General features: G+C 47.9%; 1 protein-coding gene across 3 annotated transcripts; it reads right to left on the bottom strand.

Moving 5' to 3' along the window:
• Positions 1 to 11983: 11983 nt before the first annotated feature.
• On the bottom strand, positions 11984 to 21494 carry LOC129859079 (uncharacterized). Of its 3 annotated transcripts, none has more exons than XM_055928436.1 (8): positions 17660 to 21494; positions 17049 to 17135; positions 15730 to 15774; positions 15505 to 15650; positions 14378 to 14604; positions 14131 to 14302; positions 13623 to 13871; positions 11984 to 13538 (listed from the first exon to the last, which is right to left on the bottom strand). In XM_055928436.1, the coding sequence occupies exons 2-8, from the start codon at positions 17119 to 17121 to the stop codon at positions 12453 to 12455; spliced, it is 1998 nt and encodes a 665-aa protein (XP_055784411.1). In that variant the 5' UTR covers positions 17122 to 17135; positions 17660 to 21494; the 3' UTR covers positions 11984 to 12452. The 3 variants fall into 3 exon arrangements, with proteins under 3 accessions (XP_055784411.1, XP_055784413.1, XP_055784412.1); XM_055928438.1 differs by having other exon boundaries at positions 15505 to 15647; XM_055928437.1 differs by lacking the exon at positions 17660 to 21494 and having other exon boundaries at positions 17049 to 17653.

The following is a 21494-nucleotide window of genomic DNA, read 5'->3' as shown; positions in this document are numbered from 1 at the left end:
GTCCACTACATCCCTGTTTAGTTGGGTCTACGGTCCACTACATCCCTGTTTAGTTGGGTCTACGGTCCACTACATCCCTGTTTAGTTGGGTCTACGGTCCACTACATCCCTGTTTAGTTGGGTCTACGGTCCACTACATCTCTGTTTAGTTGGGTCTACGGTCCACTACATCTCTTTTTAGTTGGGTCTACGGTCCACTACATCCCTGTTTAGTTGGGTCTACGGTCCACTACATCCCTGTTTAGTTGGGTCTACGGTCCACTACATCCCTGTTTAGTTGGGTCTACGGTCCACTACATCCCTGTTTAGTTGGGTCTACGGTCCACTACATCCCTGTTTAGTTGGGTCTACGGTCCACTACATCCCTGTTTAGTTGGGTCTACGGTCCACTACATCCCTGTTTAGTTGGGTCTACGGTCCACTACATCCCTGTTTAGTTGGGTCTACGGTCCACTACATCCCTGTTTAGTTGGGTTTACGGTCCACTACATCCCTGTTTAGTTGGGTCTACGGTCCACTACATCCCTGTTTAGTTGGGTCTACGGTCCACTACATCCCTGTTTAGTTGGGTCTACGGTCCACTACATCACTGTTTAGTTGGGTCTACGGTCCACTACATCCCTGTTTAGTTGGGTCTACGGTCCACTACATCCCTGTTTAGTTGGGTCTACGGTCCACTACATCCCTGTTTAGTTGGGTCTACGGTCCACTACATCCCTGTTTAGTTGGGTCTACGGTCCACTACATCCCTGCAGTAATCTCTGTATTCTCTCTGAATAGAGATGACATACAGACGTGTAACGCTTAAATGTTATTTTCTATCTCTGTGATAATAAACCAATTGACCTGTACAGATATGTTTGTTGTGCGATATTACTTGAATAAATTACTTAATTAAAGTATACAAACCATTTATTGGTCTTCCCTTTAACCACTTAGAGCATGGGTCAGACAGTTAAGACCACAGGCTATTAGTGTCACCATGGCGATGATAATAAATGTAGATACACTATAGTGGATGATGCACACCAGATATGAGTCATACAAGATTAATGGTTGAATTAACAGCACAATCTATAAACATGTATTTGAACATCTACAGTCGGAAATGACTGCCCCCTACCCCCTACCTCCCGCCCCTTACCCCCTACCTCCCACACCCTACCCCCTCTCTCTGTCTCTCTCTCTCTCTCTGTCTCTCTCTGTCTCTGTCTCTCTCTGTCTCTCTCTCTCTCTCTATGTCTCTCTCTCGGTCTCGCTGTGGGCCAACAGCCGGTGCTGCTGAGCTCAGTTGTTTTAGGTGTCAATTAGAGATTAAACACACAGGCCACAGCATGGGTATGGAGCTGTGTGACATTGCTTTAATCACTCTCATCTCCCTCCATGTCTCCTCACCTCCGCTCTTTCATCTTTTTTTCTGAGAGATGTTAGTGGGTCAGGGTCAACACACACACACACACACACACACACACACACACACACACACACACACACACACACACACACACACACACACACACACACACACACACACACACACACACACACACACACACATCGCCCCAGGAATAGGTAGCTGAACCATCTGTTGCTACTAAGGCAGCTGCTCACTCTCTCACACACACATGAACACACATGCGCACACGCAAACACACACACATACAAACACACACCTCGGGCCTAATTTTTAATAGTCGTGTAGCCACACTAGAAATTTAAAATCTGTTTGATCTAAATATTGGGATAAGGGAGGGGTGGAGGAGGAGAGGGGTATAAGGAAGGAAGAGAGGAGAGGAGAGGAGAGGAGAGGAGAGGAGAGGAGAGGAGAGGAGAGGAGAGGAGAGGAGAGGAGAGGAGAGGAGGTTTATCATGGAGCAGCAGGTGGTCACTCACATACACATGAACACACATACACACAAACAAACACACACACACACACGCACCCACACCTCAGGCGTAATTCCTCTCTAATCGTGTAGCCATTCACTAGAATATGAAAATCAGTTTGATCTAAATATCTGTAAAAAGAAATAACAAAGTTCTGAAATGTGTGTGTGTGGAGGGGTAGGGAAAGAGAGGAGAGGAGAGGAGAGGAGAGGAGATGAGAGGAGAGGAGAGTGGAATAAGCGAGGAGAGTAGAGGAGAATAAGGGAGGAGAGGAGAAGGGAATAAGGGAAGAAAATAAGAGAGGAGAGGAGAGAGTTGAATAAGTAAGGAGGAGAGGAGAGGTTTATAATTGAACAGCAGTTGCTGGAAGGGGGAAGAGGAGGAAAATCAAATTATTATTAGCTACCTAATATTTAATATAGGGATCAGGGGTGTAGTGGAGGTTAAACTACTACATCACCAGTAGGGATATGTTTTTTTTCCAGAGAGAGGAATATGAAACAATAGAGAGAGAAAGAGAGAAGAAAAGATAGTGAGGCAGAGGGGGAGAAAGACAGGTTTTCTTTCCTGATCTCTTTTAACCTTCGTGTTTATAATCTGCAGTGTGAGCCTGAATATTCTCGGAGAAACATTGCCCTTTACACACACACGGGTGACACACTGCAGGTGCCCCACTGTCACACCCAGTGAGAATGGACTCTTTTGGCATTGCTGACCTGTCTCGCTCTCTCTTTCTCTGTGTATCTCTCTCTCTCTCTCTGTCTCTCCTCTCTGTCTCTCTCTCTCTCTATCTATTCAGTACCATTCAAAAGTCTGGACACCTACTCATTCAAGGGTTTTTCTGTATTTTTACTATTTTCTACATTGTAGAATAATAGTGAAGAGATCAAAAATATATCATAACACATATGGAATCATGTAGTAACCAGAAAAGAGTTGACAAATCTAACTATTTTTTTTAATTGACAAATCTAACTATTTTAGATTTTAGATTCTTCAAAGTAGCCAAACTTTTCCTTGATGAAAGCTTTGCACACTCTTGGCAATCTCTCAACCAGCTTCACCTGTAATGCTTTTCTAACAGTCTTGAAGGAGTTCCCACATATGCTGAGCACTTGTTGGCAGCTTTTCATTCACTCTGCGGTCCAACTCATCCCAAACCATCTCAATTGGTGTGTGTGTGTGTGTGTGTGTGTGTGTGTGTGTGTGTGTGTGTGTGTGTGTGTGTGTGTGTGTGTGTGTGTGTGTGTGTGTGTGTGTGTGTGTGTGTGTGTGTGTGTGTGTGTGTGTGTGTGTGTGTGTGTGTGTGTTGGTATTTCTGGCAGGTCATTTGGGGGGTATGACTTTGTCACCTGCCGGAGACACACTCAGTCAGACATAAATATAGCATTGCAAATCACACTAGCACACACACAGACATGCTCACACACACAGACATGCTCACACACACAGACATGCTCACACACACAGACATGCACACACAGACATGCTCACACACAGACATGCTCCCACACACAGACATGCACACACACAGACATGCTCACACACACAGACATGCACACACACAGACATGCTCACACACACAGACATGCTCACACACAGACATGCTCACACACAGACATGCTCACACACAGACATGCTCACACACAAGGACAAGATAGATTTATATCACTCACTCTCCACTTGGACTCTCCAGCGATTCCCTGCTTCCCGCTGTCTCCGAGGTCAAGGGAGAGATGGGAGAGACGGACGACAGGGAGAGACGGGAGAGAGGGACGGCAGGGAGAGACGGGTGAGAGGGACGGCAGTGAGAGACGGGAGAGATGGACGGCAGGTAGAGACGAGAGGGATGGACGGCAGGGAGAGACGGGTGAGAGGGACAGCAAGTAGAGAAGGGAGAGAGGGATGGCAGGGAGAGACAGGAGAGAGGGACGACAGGGAGAGTCAGGAGAGAAGGACGACGGGGAGAGACGGGAGAGAGGGACGACAGGGAGAGACGGGACAGAGGGACAACAGGGAGAGAGGGACGGCAGGGAGAGACAGGAGAGAGGGACGACAGGGAGAGACGGGAGAGAGGGACGACAGGGAGAGACGGGAGAGAGGGACGACAGGGAGAGACAGGGAGAGACGGGGGAGAGAGGACCACAGGGAGAGAGGGATGACAGGGAGAGACAGGAAAGAGGGACAACAGGGAAAGACAGGAAAGAGGGACAATAGGGAGAGACAGAAGAGAGGGACGAAAGGGAGAGACGGGACAGAGGGACGAAAGGGAGAGACGGGACAGAGGGACAACAGGGAGAGAGGGACGACAGGGAGAGACAAGAGAGAAGGACGGCAGGAGAGACAGGAGAGAGGGACGACAGGGAGAGACGGGACAGAGGGACAACAGGGAGAGAGGGACGACAGGGAGAGACAGGAGAGAGGGACGACAGGGAGAGAGGGACGACAGGGAGAGACAGGAGAGAGGGACGACAGGGAGAGACAGGAGAGAGGGATGACAGGGAGAGACGGGGGAGAGAGGACAACAGGGAGAGAGGGACGACAGGGAGAGACGGGGGAGAGAGGACAACAAGGAGAGAGGGACGACAGGGAAAGACAGGAGAGAGGGACGAAAGGGAGAGACGGAAGAGAAGGACGACAGGGAGAGACGGGAGAGAGAGGACGACAGGGAGAGACAGGAAAGAGGGACAACAGGGAAAGACAGGAGAGAGGGACGAAAGGGAGAGATGGAAGAGAAGGACGACAGGGAGAGACGGGAGAGAGAGGACGACAGGGAGAGACAGGAAAGAGGGACAATAGGGAGAGACAGGAGAGAGGGACGAAAGGGAGAGACGGGACAGAGGGACGAAAGGGAGAGACAGAAGAGAAGGACGGCAGGAGAGACAGGAGAGAGGGACGACAGGGAGAGACGGGACAGAGGGATGGCAGTGAGTGATTGGAAAGAGGGACGGCAGGAAGAGACAGGAGAGAGGGACGAAAGGGAGAGACGGGACAGAGGGACGAAAGGGAGAGACGGGACAGAGGGACGAAAGGGAGAGACGGAAGAGAGGGACGAAAGGGAGAGACGGGACAGAGGGACGAAAGGGAGAGACGGGACAGAAGGACGAAAGGGATAGACGGAAGAGAAGGACGGCAGGAGAGACAGGAGAGAGGGACGACAGGGAGAGACGGGAGAGAGGGATGGCAGTGAGTGATTGGAAAGAGGGACGGCAGGAAGAGATTGGAGAGAGGGACGACTGGGAGAGACAGGAGAGAAGGACGACAGATAGAGACGGGAGAGAGTGATGGCAGGGAGAGACGGGAGAGAGGGACGCCAGGTAGAGACGAAAGAGAAGGATGGCAGGGAGAGACGGGAGAGAGGGATGGCAGGGAGAGACAGGAGAGAGGGACGACAGGGAGAGACGGGACAGAGGAACAACAGGGAGAGAGGGACGACAGGGAGAGACAAGAGAGAGGGACGACAGGGAGAGACGGAAGAGAAGGACGACAGGGAGAGATGGGAGAGAGAGGACGACAGGGAGAGACGGAAGAGAAGGACGACAGGGAGAGATGGGAGAGAGGGTAAACAGGCAAAGACAGGAGAGAGGAACGAAAGGGAGAGACGGAAGAGAGGGACGGCAGGGAGAGAGGGGCGGCAGGGAGAGACGGGAGAGAGGGACGAAAGGGAGAGACAGAAGAGAGGGACGAAAGGGAGAGACGGAAGAGAGGGACGGCAGGGAGAGAGGGGCGGCAGGGAGAGACGGGAGAGAGGGACGAAAGGGAGAGACAGAAGAGAGGGACGAAAGGCAGAGACGGAAGAGAAGGACGACAGGGAGAGAGGGGCGGCAGGGAGAGATGGGAGAGAGAGACGGCAGGGAGAGACGAGAGATAGGGACAACAGGGAGAGACGAGAGAGAGGGACAACATAGAGAGACAAGAGAGAGGGATGGCAGGGAGAGACAAGAGAGAGGGACAACAGGGAGAGACGAGAGAGAGGGACAACAGGGAGAGACAAGAGAGAGGGACGACAGGGAGAGACAAGAGAGAGGGACAACAGGGAGAGACGAGAGAGAGGGACAACAGGAAGAGACAAGAGAGAGGGATGGCAGGGAGAGACGGGAGAGAGGGATGGCAGGAAGAGACAGGAGAGAGGGACGGCAGGGACAGCAGGGAGAGACGGGAGGGAGGGACGGCAGGTACAGACGGGAGAGTGTGGCGGCAGTGAGAGATGGGAAAGAAGGACGACAGGGATAGAGAGACGAGAGGGATGACAGGGAGAGACAGGAGAGACTGGTCATTCAGACTGGTCACCTCTTTCCCTGTCCCCCACCTCTCTCCATATCTCCCACCACTCTCCCTATCCCCACCTCTCTCCATGTCCTCCTACTCTCTCCCTATCCTCCACACCTCTCTCCCTATCCCCACCTCTCTCCCTATCTTCCACCTCTCTCCCTATCCTCCACACCTCTCTCCCGATCCACACCTCTCTCCCTATCCCCACCTCTCTCCCTATCCCCACCTCTCTCCCTATCTTCCACCTCTCTCCCTATCCTCCACACCTCTCTCCCGATCCACACCTCTCTCCCTATCCCCACCTCTCTCCCTATCCCCACCTCTCTCCCTATCCCCACCTCTCTCCCTATCCCCACCTCTCTCCCTATCCCCACCTCTCTCCCTATCCCCACCTCTCTCCCTATCTTCCACCTCTCTCCCTATCCTCCACACCTCTCTCCCTATCCCCACCTCTCTCCCTATCCTCCACACCTCTCTCCCTATCCACACCTCTCTCCCTATCCCCACCTCTCTCCCTATCCTCCACCTCTCTCCCTATCCCCCGCTTCTCTCCCTATCCCCACCTCTCTCCCTATCTTCCATCTCTCTCCCTATCCCCACCTCTTTCCCTATCTTCCATCTCTCTCCCTATCCTCCACACCTCTCTCCCTGTCCCCTACTCTTTCCCTATCCCCCACCTCTCTCCCTGTCCCCCACCTCTTTCCCTATCCTACCACGCTCTCCCTGTCCTCCACCTCTCTCCCTATCCCCCACCTCTCTCCCTATCCCCGCCTCTTTTTCTGTCCTCCACCTCTCTCCCTATCCCCACCTCTCTCTCTATCCCCACCTCTCTCCCTATCCCCACCTCTTTTCCTGTCCTCCACCTCTCTCCATGTCCTCCACCTCTCTCCCCATCCTCCACCTCTCTCCCTGTCCCCCACCTCTCTCCCAGCCCCACCTCTCTCTCTATCCCCACCTCTCTCCCTATCCCCACCTCTCTCCCTGTCCTCCACCTCTCTCCCTGTCCCCCACCTCTCTCCCTATCCCCACCTCTTTTCCTGTCCTCCACCTCTCTCCCTGTCCTCCACCTCTCCCCCTATCCCCACCTCTCTCTCTATCCCCACCTCTCTCCCTGTCCTCCACCTCTCCCCCTATCCCCACCTCTCTCTCTATCCCCACCTCTCTCTCTATCCCCACCTCTCTCTATCCCCACCTCTCTCCCTGTCCTCCACCTCTCTCCCTGTCCCCCACCTCTCTCCCTATCCCCACCTCTCTCTCTATCCCCACCTCTCTCTCTATCCCCACCTCTCTCTATCCCCACCTCTCTCTCTATCCCCACCTCTCTCTCTATCCCCACCTCTCTCCCTGTCCTCCACCTCTCTCCCTATCCCCACCTCTCTCCCTATCCCCACCTCTCTCCCTATCCCCACCTCTCCCTCTATCACCACCTCTCTCCCTCTCCTCCATCTCTCACCACTTGTTCTCTGAGAGAAGATATATTAAATACTAAATGTAACTAGAACTCTCTGTTCTTTCTCTTTCTCCTTTGCACCCTTCTGCTCTCTTTCTCACTCTTTGTTTCCTTTCTCCCTCCCTCCCCATCCTCGCACTCTCCCTCCCTCCCCATCCTCTCACTCTCCCTCCATCCCCATCCCCACTCTTCCTCCCTCCCCATCCTCACTCTTCCTCCCTCTTATTTCCCATCCTCACTCTCTCCCTCCCTCCCCATCCTCACTCTCTCCACCCTCTTATTTCCCATCCTCACACTCTCCCTCCCCATCCCCACTCTTCCTCCCTCTTATTTCCCATCCTCACTCTCTCCCTCCCTCCCCATCCTCACTCTCTCCACCCTCCCTCCCCATCCTCACACTCTCCCTCCCCATCCTCTCCCTGACTCCCTCCCTCCCTCCCCATCCTTACTCTCTCCTTCACCCCCATCCTCACTCTCTCCCTCCCTCCCCATCCTCACTCTCTCCCTTCCTCCCCATCCTCACACTCTCCCTCCCCATCCCCTCCCTCCCTCCTTCCCTCCCTCCCTCCCTCCCTCCCTCCCTCCCTCCCTCCCTCCCTCCCTCCCTCCCTCCCCATCCTCACTCTCTCCCTTCCTCCCCATCCTCACACTCTCCATCCCTCCCCATCCTCACACTCTCCCTCCCCATCCTTACTCTCTCCCTCCTTCCCCATCCTCACACTCTCCCTCCCTCCGCATACTCACACTCTCCCTCCCCATCCTCACACTCTCCCTCCCCATCCTCACACTCTCCCTCCCTCCCTCCGCATACTCACACTCTCCCTCCCCATCCTCACACTCTCCCTCCCCATCCTCACACTCTCCCTCCCTCCCTCCGCATACTCACACTCTCCCTCCCCATCCTCACACTCTCCCTCCCCATCCTCACACTCTCCCTCCCTCCCCATCCTCACACTCTCCCTCCCTCCCCATCCTCACACTCTCCCTCCCCATCCTCACACTCTCCCTCCCCATCCTCACACTCTCCCTCCCTCCCCATCCTCACACTCTCCCTCCCTCCCCATCCTCACACTCTCCCTCCCTTCCCATCATCACACTCTCCCTCCCTCCCCATCCTCACACTCTCCCTCCCTTCCCATCCTCACACTCTCCCTCCCTCCCCATCCTCACACTCTCCCTCCCTTCCCATCCTCACACTCTCCCTCCCTCCCCATCCTCACACTCTCCCTCCCCATCCTCACACTCTCCCTCCCCATCCTCACACTCTCCCTCCCTCCCCATCCTCACACTCTCCCTCCCTCCCCATCCTCACACTCTCCCTCCCTTCCCATCCTCACACTCTCCCTCCCTTCCCATCCTCACACTCTCCCTCCCTCCCCATCCTCACTCTCTCCCTCCCTCCCCATCCTCACACTCTCCCTCCCTCCCCATCCTCACAATCTCCCTCTTATTTCTTCTGTCTGTCAGTGTTTCCAGCTGGACTCCAGCCCAGAGGGCCAGCGTGTGTTCATTATCATCTCAGTCTAGTTCTGCAAAGATAAAGATCAATCTGCCGCACAAACACACACAGAGCTGTGTGAGTGTTTTCCCTCTGGTCTCACAGCTGTTGTTACTGAGTCCTCTTGGATCGATAAAGTTGAGTTGATGTTTCAAACAGTGTTTTTTTCTTATCTTTCTGTGGGTTGGAGAAAGGTGGGAGAGGTTGGAGAGTTGGGGGAGGAGAGATTTTCAAAACGTATTTACATTTCTTCCCCTTCTCTCCGTGTTCATTTTCTCTGTACCCTTCTCCCCAATGTGTGCACTCGCTAACTCCAGGTGTATTTTAACTTCTCTAGGATAGGAGGCAGCATTTTCACATTTGGATGAAAAGCATACCCAAATTCAACTGCCAGCTACTCATCCCCAGAAGATAAGATATGCATATTATTAGTGGATTTGGATAGAAAACACTCTGAAGTTTCTGAAACTGTTTGAATCATGTCTGTGAGTATAACAGAACTTATTTAGCAGGCGAAACCCCGAGGACAAACCATTCAGATTTCTTTTTTTTGAGGTCACTCTCTTTTCAATGAGTTTTCATTGGGAATCCAGAATTCTAAGGGACCTTCTTGCAGTTCCTACCGCTTCCACTGGATGTCAACAGTCTTTAGAAATTGGTTGAGGATTTTTCCTTTGTGTAATGAAGAAGTAGCCCTGTTCAGAACGAGGGTTGAGTGAAGTGTACTGTTTGTTAGAGGCGCGTAACCAGAAAGCATGCTACAGTTTGTTTAAATCCTGTATTGAACACAGATCATCCCGTCTTCAATTTTATCGATTATTTACGTAAAAAAATACCTAAAGTTGTATTACAAAAGTAGTTTGAAATGTTTTGGCAAAGTTTACAGGTAACCTTTGAAATATTTTGTAGCCACGTTGAGCACGTTGGAACCAGTGTTTTTCTGGATCAAACGCGCCAAATAAATGGACATTTTGGATATATATCGACGGAATTAATCGAACAAAAGGACCATTTGTAATGTTTATGGGACATATTGGAGTGCCAACAAAAGAAGCTCGTCAAAGGTAAGGCATGAATTATATTTTTATTTCTGCGTTTTGTGTCGCGCCTGCAGGGTTGAAATATGCTTCTCTCTCTTTGTTTACAATGGTGCTATCCTCAGATAATAGCATCGTTTGCTTTCGCCGATAAGCCTATTTGAATTCTGACATGTTGGCTGGATTCACAACCAGTGTAGCTTTAATTTGGTATCTTTCATGTGTGATTTAATGAAAGTTAGATTTTTATAGTAATTTATTTGAATTTGACGCGCTGTATTTTCTCTAGCTTTTGGCCAAGTGAGACAGTAGCGTCCCGCCTAAACTCAGATTTTTGGATATAAATATGAACTTTACCGAACAAAACATACATGTATTGTGTAACATGAAGTCCTATGAGTATCATCTGATGAAGATCATCAAAAGTTAGTGATTCATTTTAACTCTATTTCTGCTTTTTGTTACTCCTCTCTTTGGCTGGAAAAATGGCTGTGTATGTTTTTCTGTGGCTATGTACTGACTTAACATAATCGCAAGGTGGGCTTTCGCCGTAAATCCTTTTTGAAATCAGACACTGTGGCTGGATTAACGAGAAGTTTATCTTTAAATGGTGTATAATACTTGTATGTTTGAGGAATTTTAATTATGAGATTTCTGTTGTTGTGTATTTGGCGCCCTGCAATTTCACTGGCTGTTGGTTAGGTGGTACGCTATCGTCCCACATATCCCAGAGAAGTTTTTAAAGGAGTCAACATCAATTTAGGTATTTGAAGTACCGTAATGTTTTATAAGTGTATAGGGGTCAGTATATAATATTACCATTGATGGCACATAGGGGCCAATAGATAATATTACCACTGTTGGCCTATAGGGGTCAATAGATAATATTACCACTGTTGGCCTATAGGGGTCAATAGATAATATTACCACTGTTGGCCTTTAGTGGTCAATAGATAATATAACCACTGTTGGCCTATAGGGATCAATAGATAATATTACCACTGTTGGCCTATAGGGGTCAATAGATAATATTACCACTGTTGGCCTATAGGGGTCAATAGATAATATTACCACTGTTGGCCTATAGGGGTCAATAGATAATATTACCACTGTTGGCCTATAGGGGTCAATAGATAATATTACCACTGTTGGCCTATAGGGGTCAATAGATAATATTACCGCTGTTGGCCTATAGGGGTCAATAGATAATATTACCACTGTTGGCCTATAGGGGTCAATAGATAATATTACCACTGTTGGCCTATAGGGGTCAATAGATAATATTACCACTGTTGGCCTATAGGGGTCAATAGATAATATTACCACTGTTGGCCTATAGAGGTCAGTAGACAATATTACCACTGTTGGCCTATAGGGGTCAGTAGATAATATTACCACTGTTGGCCTATAGGGGTCAATAGATAATATTACCACTGTTGGCCTATAGGGGTCAGTAGATAATATTACCACTGTTGGCCTATAGGGGTCAATAGATAATATTACCACTGTTGGCCTATAGGGGTCAGTAGATAATATTACCACTGTTGGCCTATAGGGGTCAATAGATAATATTACCACTGTTGGCCTATAGGGGTCAATAGATAATATTACCACTGTTGGCCTATAGGGGTCAATAGATAATATTACCACTGTTGGCCTATAGGGGTCAGTAGATAATATTACCACTGTTGGCCTATAGGGGTCATTAGATAATATTACCACTGTTGGCCTATAGGGGTCAGTAGACAATATTACCGCTGTTGGCCTATAGGGGTCAGTAGATAATATTACCATGGATGGCAAATAGGGGTCGAGAACATGGACATAAAGAGTAAAATACACGTTTTTCAAAGCTTTTATTTAAAACATTCAAAGTGGAAAAAAAACTTTACATAATACATCATGAACAAAACAAACACAAAAAGCATGTGAGGTTTGTAGCTACAGAAGCGAAGCTGCGAGAATTTATTAAATAAGGAGGGGATCAATCAATTGTCAATTATTGTCAATCAATCAATAAAAGCTAACAAACTGCCAGATAAAACATCTAAAAACATCTAGTGGAGAGAAACTCCTACTGCTAAGAGCACTTTACTGCGTGTGTGTGTGCCTGTTCGCGCGTGCCTGTTCGCGCGTGCGTACATGACATATGTGTGTCAGACTTCAGTCTTCTATTATTATTTTGTATTAAATAGTGTCCCACGTCATCTGCTCCCATTTTAGCTGGTGTGTTGGTTCGTTTTTGTTGTTGTAGTCTTTATGGCATATGTAGTGTGTCTTCGTGTATGCAGTGTGTGTGTGTGTTTACTTATTTTTTGCTGTAGTCAGCAGCGTATGCTCTGTGGTCGTCCTGTTCAGGGTACTGGTCTCCGTATCCTCTCAGCATGTCTTGGAAGCTGGGCATTCCCCGCTGGGGTGAGGGGTAGGACCCGTATGACAGCCCCTGCGAGGGAGGGGGATAAGCCCCGTAGGTCTCCTCCTGGCCACTCTGGTATGGCTCTGACTCTGCCTCGCTGTCTCTCTCTGGCTCTCCCTGGCTGTAACTGTGGTCCTGGCTGGGCTCTGCCTCTGGCCCCCCATGGTGTTCAGCCTGGGCATTGGCGTATGGCAGCAGCTCCTCCTGGGTTTGGTAACGGCGCAGGCGGCAGTTGGTGTCATACTCCGGGTCACAGTCGGGGTCGGAAGGCTCCATGACTCCGTTCCGTGATCCATCAGCGTTGAGATGTGGCTCGTAGGGCTCGGCGGGGTAGGCGGTGTTACGGTGGGCACCGGAACGCGGCTCTGTGCGGGTTATTGGGTAGCACTCCTGGTCATAGCCAATGTAGCATTCGTAGCCCTCCTTGGTCTTTCCTCGGGGGCCCAACGGGTGGCGATCCTCCTTGGGGGCTTCCTCATAGCGGGGAGGTGGGACGGGGGCCTGCCCCTGGGGGGAGGGGTGGGTACGTCTGTGCATGGAGGTTGCGGCTTCACGAAACATTGCAAAGGGATCGTTAGTATTAGTGTTAGCATTAGCTTGTTTGTACATGCCGTTTGGGTCGTTAGCTTGAGCGTTAGCAATAGCTTGGCGGTACATGGCATATGGGTCGCTAGCTGGAGCGCTGGTAGCACTGGCTTGGCGGTACATGGCATATGGGTCACTATATGGAGCGCTGGGAGCATTGGCTTGGCGGTTAGCATTAGCGTTAGCATAAGCATCCCTGTACATAGTGAATGGGTCACTGCGTTGCTCAGGGGCCGCGGCGCGCATTGCGGCGGGATCGTCTTTGTGTTCCTCCTTGAACTTCTCCGGTGCCGTGGCAAACTTTGTGGCGGTGAGAGGGTTACAGCCATCCTCAAACAGAGGGTTGCAGGAACCAGGACCCGTCGGGGTGTAGGGGGCGGGGGCACGGTGTGCCTGGGGACGGAAGGACAGTAGGTCATGATCATGATAATAAAATTATAATAGCTAAAATAATAATAATAATGATGATGATCTTACCTGTAGTGATGCAGCGTAGGCGCAGCGAGGGTCTCTGGGGTCACAGTTGGGGTAACGGAGGAAGAGGCCAGAGGGGCCTTTCTGGACCAGCTGGGGTTTACAAGAGGGGTCTTTCGGGTCACAGCCCAGGTGGGCGTAGGAGGGCAGGGGCCCAGCGGAGGGCTTGTGGCCAAAAGCAGCTCTCAGGTGAAACTGGAGACACTCCACGTCCTCCGCTGAACAGATACGCAGCAGCTCCGACTTCTGCTCCTGGACGGGAATAAAAACAATCATGACTACGTTAATTTACAGCAGTAGTAGTAGTAGTGTAGTAATACTGTAGTAGTAGTAATAGTGTAGTAATAATGTAGTAGTAGTAGTAATAGTGTAGTAATACTGTAGTAGTAGTAGTAGTAATACTGTAGTAGCAGTGCAGTAGTAGTAGTAATAGTGTAGTAATACTGTACCTTGAAGAGAAAGCACTGCACGGCAGGGGAGTAGTAGTAGTAATAGTGTAGTAATACTGTACCTTGGAGAGGAAGGACTGCACGGCAGGGGAGTAGTAGTAGTGCCCAGAATGAGGGTCTTTAACGGCCACAGGGGAGCGTGCATACAGTGGGGCCGGGGCCTTGACCGGAGCGGGGGAAGGTGGGGGCTGGCTCTTGGCTCGTGCCAGGGCGGCATAGAGACAATACGGGTCCCTACACAGGAGATTAGATTACAATCAATTCATGAGCATAAATTATATAACACAGACATAAATTAACATGACTGACCTGTAGGGGTCACAGGCCTTGACAGGGGCGGGGACGGGCTTGGGAGGGGTCTTGGGTTCAGGTTTGGGCCGGTTGGTTGCAGAGGCCACACAGTTTGGGTCCTCTGAGTCAGCGCAGGCCTTGTAGATGTCCCCTAGGTGACCCAGGTAGGCCTTGTAGGAGCGACGGCCCTCAGCGCGGTTCTTATTCTGGAGGTAGGCCAGGTAGACCTTGTCCAGCTCCTGGACCTGGGGATAGAGAGGAATATGAGGTTAGATGTATATGAGGTTAGAGGTATATGAGGTTAGATGTATATGAGGTTAGAGGTATATGAGGTTAGAGGTATATGAGAATAGAGGTATGAGGTTAGAGGTATATGAGGTTAGAGGTATATGAGAATAGAGGTATGAGGTTAGAGGTATATGAGGTTAGAGGTATATGAGAATAGAGGTATGAGGTTAGAGGTATATGAGGTTAGAGGTATATGAAGTTAGAGGTATATGAGGTTAGAGGTATATGAGGTTAGAGGTATATGAGGTTAGCGGTATATGAGGTTAGAGGTATATGAGGTTAGAGGTATATGAGGTTAGAGGTATATGAGAATAGAGGTATGAGGTTAGAGGTATATGAGGTTAGAGGTATATGAGAATAGAGGTATGAGGTTAGAGGTATATGAGGTTAGAGGTATATGAGAATAGAGGTATGAGGTTAGAGGTATATGAGGTTAGAGGTATATGAAGTTAGAGGTATATGAGGTTAGAGGTATATGAGGTTAGAGGTATATGAGGTTAGCGGTATATGAGGTTAGAGGTATATGAGGTTAGAGGTATATGAGGTTAGAGGTATATAAGGTTAGCGGTATGAGGTTAGAGGTATATGAGGTTAGAGGTATTAAAGAAAAGGACTAAGTATATACGAGGTTCGTAAAGATGAAAGCAAAAGCTAGGAAATAAGCAAGAACATGGAGAGAGATACCTGGGGAGTTCCCCCAGGTTCCCATGTCATTCTCAAACACAATATCCCTTTTATTCTCTAAGCAGACGATAATCAACTCTGATAGTTGGTGGGTAGTTAGTGTTGGTCTCTTGGGACCAGGTTCCCAAGAGGCCAACATAGATAACTCCCTAAACTCCTCAATGTGTACTCACTGCCTCCGTGTTTCCATTGTCCGTGAAGTATTTGTACCAGCTCCAGAAGTCTGAGTGTTGCTTGTACCAGCTGATGTTTCTACGGTTACGGACAAGCCTCCTTGGTGACGCCATGGCAACCGCTGTCTCCTCAGTGGCATCCCCTACTGGAGACACATCAAGCATCAAACATTGTTGTGTATGTAAAGTGTGTTAAGTGTGTTTGTTAGGTAGTCCCATATTTACCATCTCCTTTGAGCATCTGAACCACCGGCCCTGCCGACAGGAATTCTGAGAAAACACACACACTGTCAGAGCCAGATGTTGCCAACGTCAGCTGCAGACCCCAAAAACGCTTGCATACACTAATAGCACACTGTGTGGAAATTTGTGTGATTAAACACACACACAGGTTTACAGGGCCAGGGTAATTGGCAGTGCCTGGAGGGTCGGTGACTACGGCTCTTTGTAGATTTTATAGGTGAGCCTGTAACAGTGGACCCCTACTGCGCCAGCTACCTGTGTGTGTGTGTGTGTTTATGTGTGTGTGTGTGTGTGTGTGTGTGTGTGTGTGTGTGTGTGTGTGTGTGTGTGTGTGTGTGTGTGTGTGTGTGTGTGTGTGTGTGTGTGTGTGTGTGTGTGTGTGTGTGTGTGGAAAACAGTACACAGCTCTGCATGCTCTTTTATCTCCACAGGGAAGAGGTGTTAACAGTTTTCAGAGGGATGGAGGTAGAGAGAGAGATGGATGGATGGATGGAGGGAGGGAGAGAGGTCTGGGTGGTGTTGGGGTAAATGTTGCTGTCTCAGTGTATCTGCTGTATTACATTTAAGGAGCCAGTAAAAGACTGGGACATCTGGAAACAACAGTCTTTACAGGATGGAGGAGGGGAGGGGTGCAGGAGCGAGGAGGAAGGGGGAGGAGGAGCGAGGAGGAGGGGTGCAGGAGCGAGGAGAGAGCGGGACTCTGATGCTGACAGGTAATAAGCTTTTACAAGAGTTGTAACGCTGAAAGGACGCACCCAAATTCCCTCCTCCCCGTCTCCCTCCTTGTCAGTTAAGGTTAGAATTATGAGTCTATTTGAGAGACAGTTTTAGAGGAAAGAGGAGATTCCGTATAGAGCGCCCCTGAGGGGAACTGTCAATCATGTCAACACATAACCAGAAACACCTGGGCTGGAGGCAGTTACATAAATGACTTCATGTTATAATAACAGGTCATTATCAGACGCTGGTCTCTGAGTGGACAATGTTGTTGTATCCCAGATCTGATTCAACTTGGGCTTGAGGATTGGTGAGGTCGAGAATCAATATTCACATTTAACATTTAGGTCATGTAGCAGACACTCTTTTCCTGAGTGACTTACAGTAAGTTCATACATTTTCATACTTTTCCCCCGTACTGTTCCCCAGTGGGAATTGAACCCACAACCCTGGCATTGCAAACACCATGCTCTACCCACTGAGCCACACAGGACCCCATCCATCAGAAACTCCATCCATCACAAAGTCCTTCATCCATCCTGACCTTAACTATGTTTGATTGAGCGTGCATGCATGTGACTCACCAGGCAGCAGTATGGTGGCTAGCAGAGCAACAGTGAGCACACCAGAGAACGATGCTCTCCTCCCACCAGCCATGGCATCCGCCTCTCCTATGGACAATTTCAGTTAAATACCTACCACTGTAAAAACGACTTACTTTCAAATAAAGTGCTGCCTTTTACCCAGTGTCCTGGTTGGACTAAATCAATCTTTAGATGTCTTGCTTGACACAAGAAAAAAAAACATTGTCTCCAGGCTATAGCCACCACTGGGTCTGATTCCACCCGTCTAAACTGCAGCCTCAGAGGGTGTTCTGTCTGCAAGCCTGAGTCTCATCAGGGGGTTTAGGCTGCTCTGCTGGTTGACTCTCCTACACAGGCTACAGGTGTTTCAGAGGCAGAGCACTTCAACGTTCTAACTTTGACCTTAAACTGGACTTAAACCTAACCTTGAACTGAACTTAATCCTGACCTAGAGTCTCTCTGGTCCCCATCTCTCTGTTAATCAGACCAATCTAATCTCATCCTGAAGAGATTGACTCACCAACCTGACAGACATCAGGTCAGTTTTGATCAATATGTGATATTTAAGGTGTCAACAAACAACCGAAACCTTGAACCCGTTGTTGTCTTACCTGTATTGTGTGTAGTTGATTTTCTGTTGGATCTTGAGGAGCGGCTGTATCAGACGAAGCCGCCTGGCCTGGTTCGGTTCAGAGGCTGGATGTTCAAGTGTGTGTGAGTCTCCTGGTGCACCCTGTCCCTCTGGCCCTACTGACAAACTGTGCCCCCACAAATGGTTCCGTCTGGTTTTAAACAGACCCCTAATCATTAACACACACACACACCTTCCTGGGGGATCGGGGGGGGGGCACTGCTACCAGAGCTGCTATTGGCTGCTGTCAGCTCAGCCACCTGACCAATCAGAGACTACGTAATTACAGAGCGATAGAGAGAGACAGAGAGACAGACAGACAGAGAGACAGAGAGAGACAGAGAGAGAGACAGAGAGAGAGACAGAGAGAGAAAGAGAGAGAGACAGACAGACAGAGAGAGAAAGAGAGAGAGAGATAGAGAGACAGAGAGAGAGACAGACAGACAGAGAGAGAAAGAGAGAGAGAGAGAGAGACAGACAGACAGAGAGAGAAAGAGAGAGAGACAGAGAGAAGGACAGAGAGCAACATGTAAAAACAGAGGAAATAATGAAGGGGGAAGGAGGACAAAGGTGCCACATAAGCACTTCCCAGAACCCCATTTTGTAGGAGGGAGGCCCAAAACCCTGCCTGTTAGCTACTGTTAGACAGCCCCGTTGGCACGCTGACAGCTGGTCTAACCATCAGGAATTATCATCAGTTTCCTCCTTAGTTCTACTGTTCAGACACATCTGCCCTGTTACAAAAGGTTTACACACACATACACATTTACACACACGGGTCCTACTTGCTTACAGTGGCTCTCGATCGGTGTTGTCCCTGTATAATGCAATCGCACCCAAACACAAACAGTTGACGGTTTGGGACTCACAAATCACTCCAACTAAATCGCAGCCACGTAGAGATGGATGTCATTTATGCATTTGTCATTTTTGTTTTGTATCCATGCGGTTCGTCCCCAAAAAAATCGAATTTCAACGTTTTATGTACGTAAAACGATGGGAAGAGTTGCAGAAATATCACAGATAGCTCTCCTCTCTGTTATCCATCAACTTATCCGAACCCCATAGAAAAAACATTTGCAGATACAAAATCTCTGTGTGTACATATCTTTCTTAGTATTGATCAATATTGGTATAATAACGGTGTACCATATAAAAGGTCCTTACAGGAAATCATTTTCTGCTGCGAAACATTTTGTTACAGTGTGCAGTAATGAATACAGCCCTGGTGCATTGCCAAATGTTAAAAATATTTTGCCACCTGTTGGACCTAAATTCCCATTTTCTTTATTTGTGCTATATTCATTGTTTTGCACCATTTATAATAATAGTATTATTGAATGTAAGTATAAATATTTCATAATGAATTATGGAGTATGTTTGATGAACTCCTGTTTTTGGTTTTTCTATCATGGTTATCATGGCTATTTAAAAGCATTATGGAGCCTTTCCTGGGCACACCCCTTTTTCCCCATGTTCCCCTTCCCTTTAGCTATTTAGTTTTTGTCAGTATGGGTCTACTAGGCCTCAGGTATGGCTTAACTTACAGTTTTTTGACCACTACTCTACGTCAAGACTTAGAAAGCTGCTACTAGTCTACCTTTTGTCTACAGTTTAACTCTGATGGCTTTGACGTTGATCATCGCCGGAATAAAGCCTATGAAATTACCTTTTGTTTGAAAAATAAATGTTTGTTTGCCCACTATCGAAGCTTTGGATGCCCTGTTCTGTAGTTGCTTTGGAAGTGCGTCTCACTGCGGCATCACATACCTGTGGCCTCAAGGCAAATTTGGAATTGGATTACGAATTGCCTTTATACCACCCTCTACATCAGTGGTATTCAAACTTTTTCAGTGGGGACCCAATTTCTTCCCCAATAATTTCTTGTGACCCCATCCCACTACAAATTTAATGGCGCAACCTTAAAATCAGTAAATATGTATTTTTACATCAACAAATAACCTTAAATTCAGTGAATTTTCATCTATTATCAAAATGAAAATAAACAAATAAATACATTTACTCAATATTTTATTTTTCTAATTATCTTTCTCAAAAAATGTTGTTTATTGTCCCATACAATAATCTGTACTCTAAATGTTTTTTCCCCTCCCCCCCAAAAAGAAAGTTTATACAGTAGCAGTGAAAAGTTTTAGAGCACCTACTCATTCAAGGGTTTTTCTTTATTTTTACTATTTTCTACATTGTAGAATAATAGTGAAGTCATCAAAACTATGAAATAACACATGGAATCATGACGTAACCAAATGTCACGTTCTGACCTTTATTTTCCTTTGTTTTGTCTTTAGTTAGTATGGTCAGGGCGTGAGTTGGGGTGGGCAGTCTATGTTATGTGTTTCTATGTTTAGGTTTTGTCAATTGGCCTGATACAGGTGTTTTGCATTGTCTCTGATTGGGAACCATATTTAGGTTGCCTGTTTTCACTGTTGGTTTGTGGGTGTTTGTCTTCTGTGTCAGTGTTTGTGCCACACGGGACTGTTTCGGTTAGTTTCACTTTTGTTATTTTGTATTTGTTGTCGTGTTCAGTTTATATTATTAAAACATGGACACTTACCACTCTGCGTCTTGGTCCGATCCCTGCTACACCTCCTCTTCAGACGAAGAGGAGGAAACCAGCCGTTACACCAAAAAAGTGTGAAACAAATCAAAATAGATTTTAGATTCTTCAAATAGCCACCGGTTGCCTTTTGTGAATGTATTGTAATGTTTTTTAAATTGTATAAATTGCCCTAATTTAGCTGGACCCCAGGAAGAGATAATGGGGATCCATAATAAATACAAACTTAAACACACCATGTTTATGGTTAGTTTAGAGATCAGAGGCTGTGTTTACACAGGCAGCCCATTCTCATTAATCTTTTTCACTAAATGGTCTTTTGACCAATCACATCAGATCTCTTTCACATCAGAGCTTTTTCAGAGCTGATCTGATTGGTCAAAATACCAATTAGTAAAAACAAAAGAACAGAATTGGGCTGCCTGTCTAAATATTTTATTTCTGTCTTTCTCTGTCTCCCTTTCTCTCTCACTCCCTTTCATCTATCAGATCGTCGGCCAACTAAGGTAACCACAAGTTGCTGCACAAGTGTGTCTGACTCTCACATCAAATTTAGACTGCAAGGATACCACATCCAAAATGCCATGCCACCCTGTGTTGATGCCATCGTGTAAGTCTCGAACACACGCACTCACGCATACACACACACACACACACACACACACACACACACACACACACACACACACACACACACACACACACACACCCACAACACGGTGGGGTATGTTTTACGATGAACTACTCAAGGTATGATTGTGGTAACGTACTGAAACTCAAGTCCTTTAGTTCACCCGACCTAGAATACCTCACAATCAAATTCCAACTGTATTACCTCCCAAGATAATTATTTTCAGTTTTAGTCACAGCTGTGTATATTCAAATTCCAACTGTATTACCTCCCAAGATAATTATTTTCAGTTTTAGTCACAGCTGTGTATATTCCCTCTCAAGCCGATACCACGATGGCCATCAAAGAACTACACTGGACTTTGTGCAAACTGGAAACCACATATCCTGAGACCACATTTATTGTAGCTGGGGATTGTAACAAAGCAAATATGAGGAAAACACTACCAAAGTTCTACCAACACATTGACTGTAGTACTCGCGCTGCTAAAACACTTGATCACTGCTACTCGCCCTTCCGGGATGGCTACAAGCCATTTTCTTAATGTTTTTTTACTATTATCTACATTGTAGAATAATAGTGAAGACATCAAAACTATGAAATAAC

Source organism: Salvelinus fontinalis, chromosome 7 (assembly GCF_029448725.1).
Source record: "Salvelinus fontinalis isolate EN_2023a chromosome 7, ASM2944872v1, whole genome shotgun sequence".
Taxonomy (NCBI): Eukaryota; Metazoa; Chordata; class Actinopteri; order Salmoniformes; family Salmonidae; genus Salvelinus; species Salvelinus fontinalis.
The sequence above is the reverse complement of the archived record's forward strand: the minus strand, read 5'-3'. Positions and strand labels throughout refer to the sequence as shown.

What these genes read in the sequence shown, in the direction of transcription:
- LOC129859079 (XM_055928436.1), bottom strand. Translation starts at nt 17,121, where the DNA reads ATGGCTGGTGGGAGGAGAGCATCGTTCTCTGGTGTGCTCACTGTTGCT. An exon ending in TCAGATGCTCAAAGGAGATG is followed by an intron (nt 15,651 to 15,729) that starts GTAAATATGGGA and finishes ATGTGTCTCCAG; the next exon opens with TAGGGGATGCCACTGAGGAG. An exon ending in AAGGCCTGTGACCCCTACAG is followed by an intron (nt 14,303 to 14,377) that starts GTCAGTCATGTT and finishes TCTCCTGTGTAG; the next exon opens with GGACCCGTATTGTCTCTATG.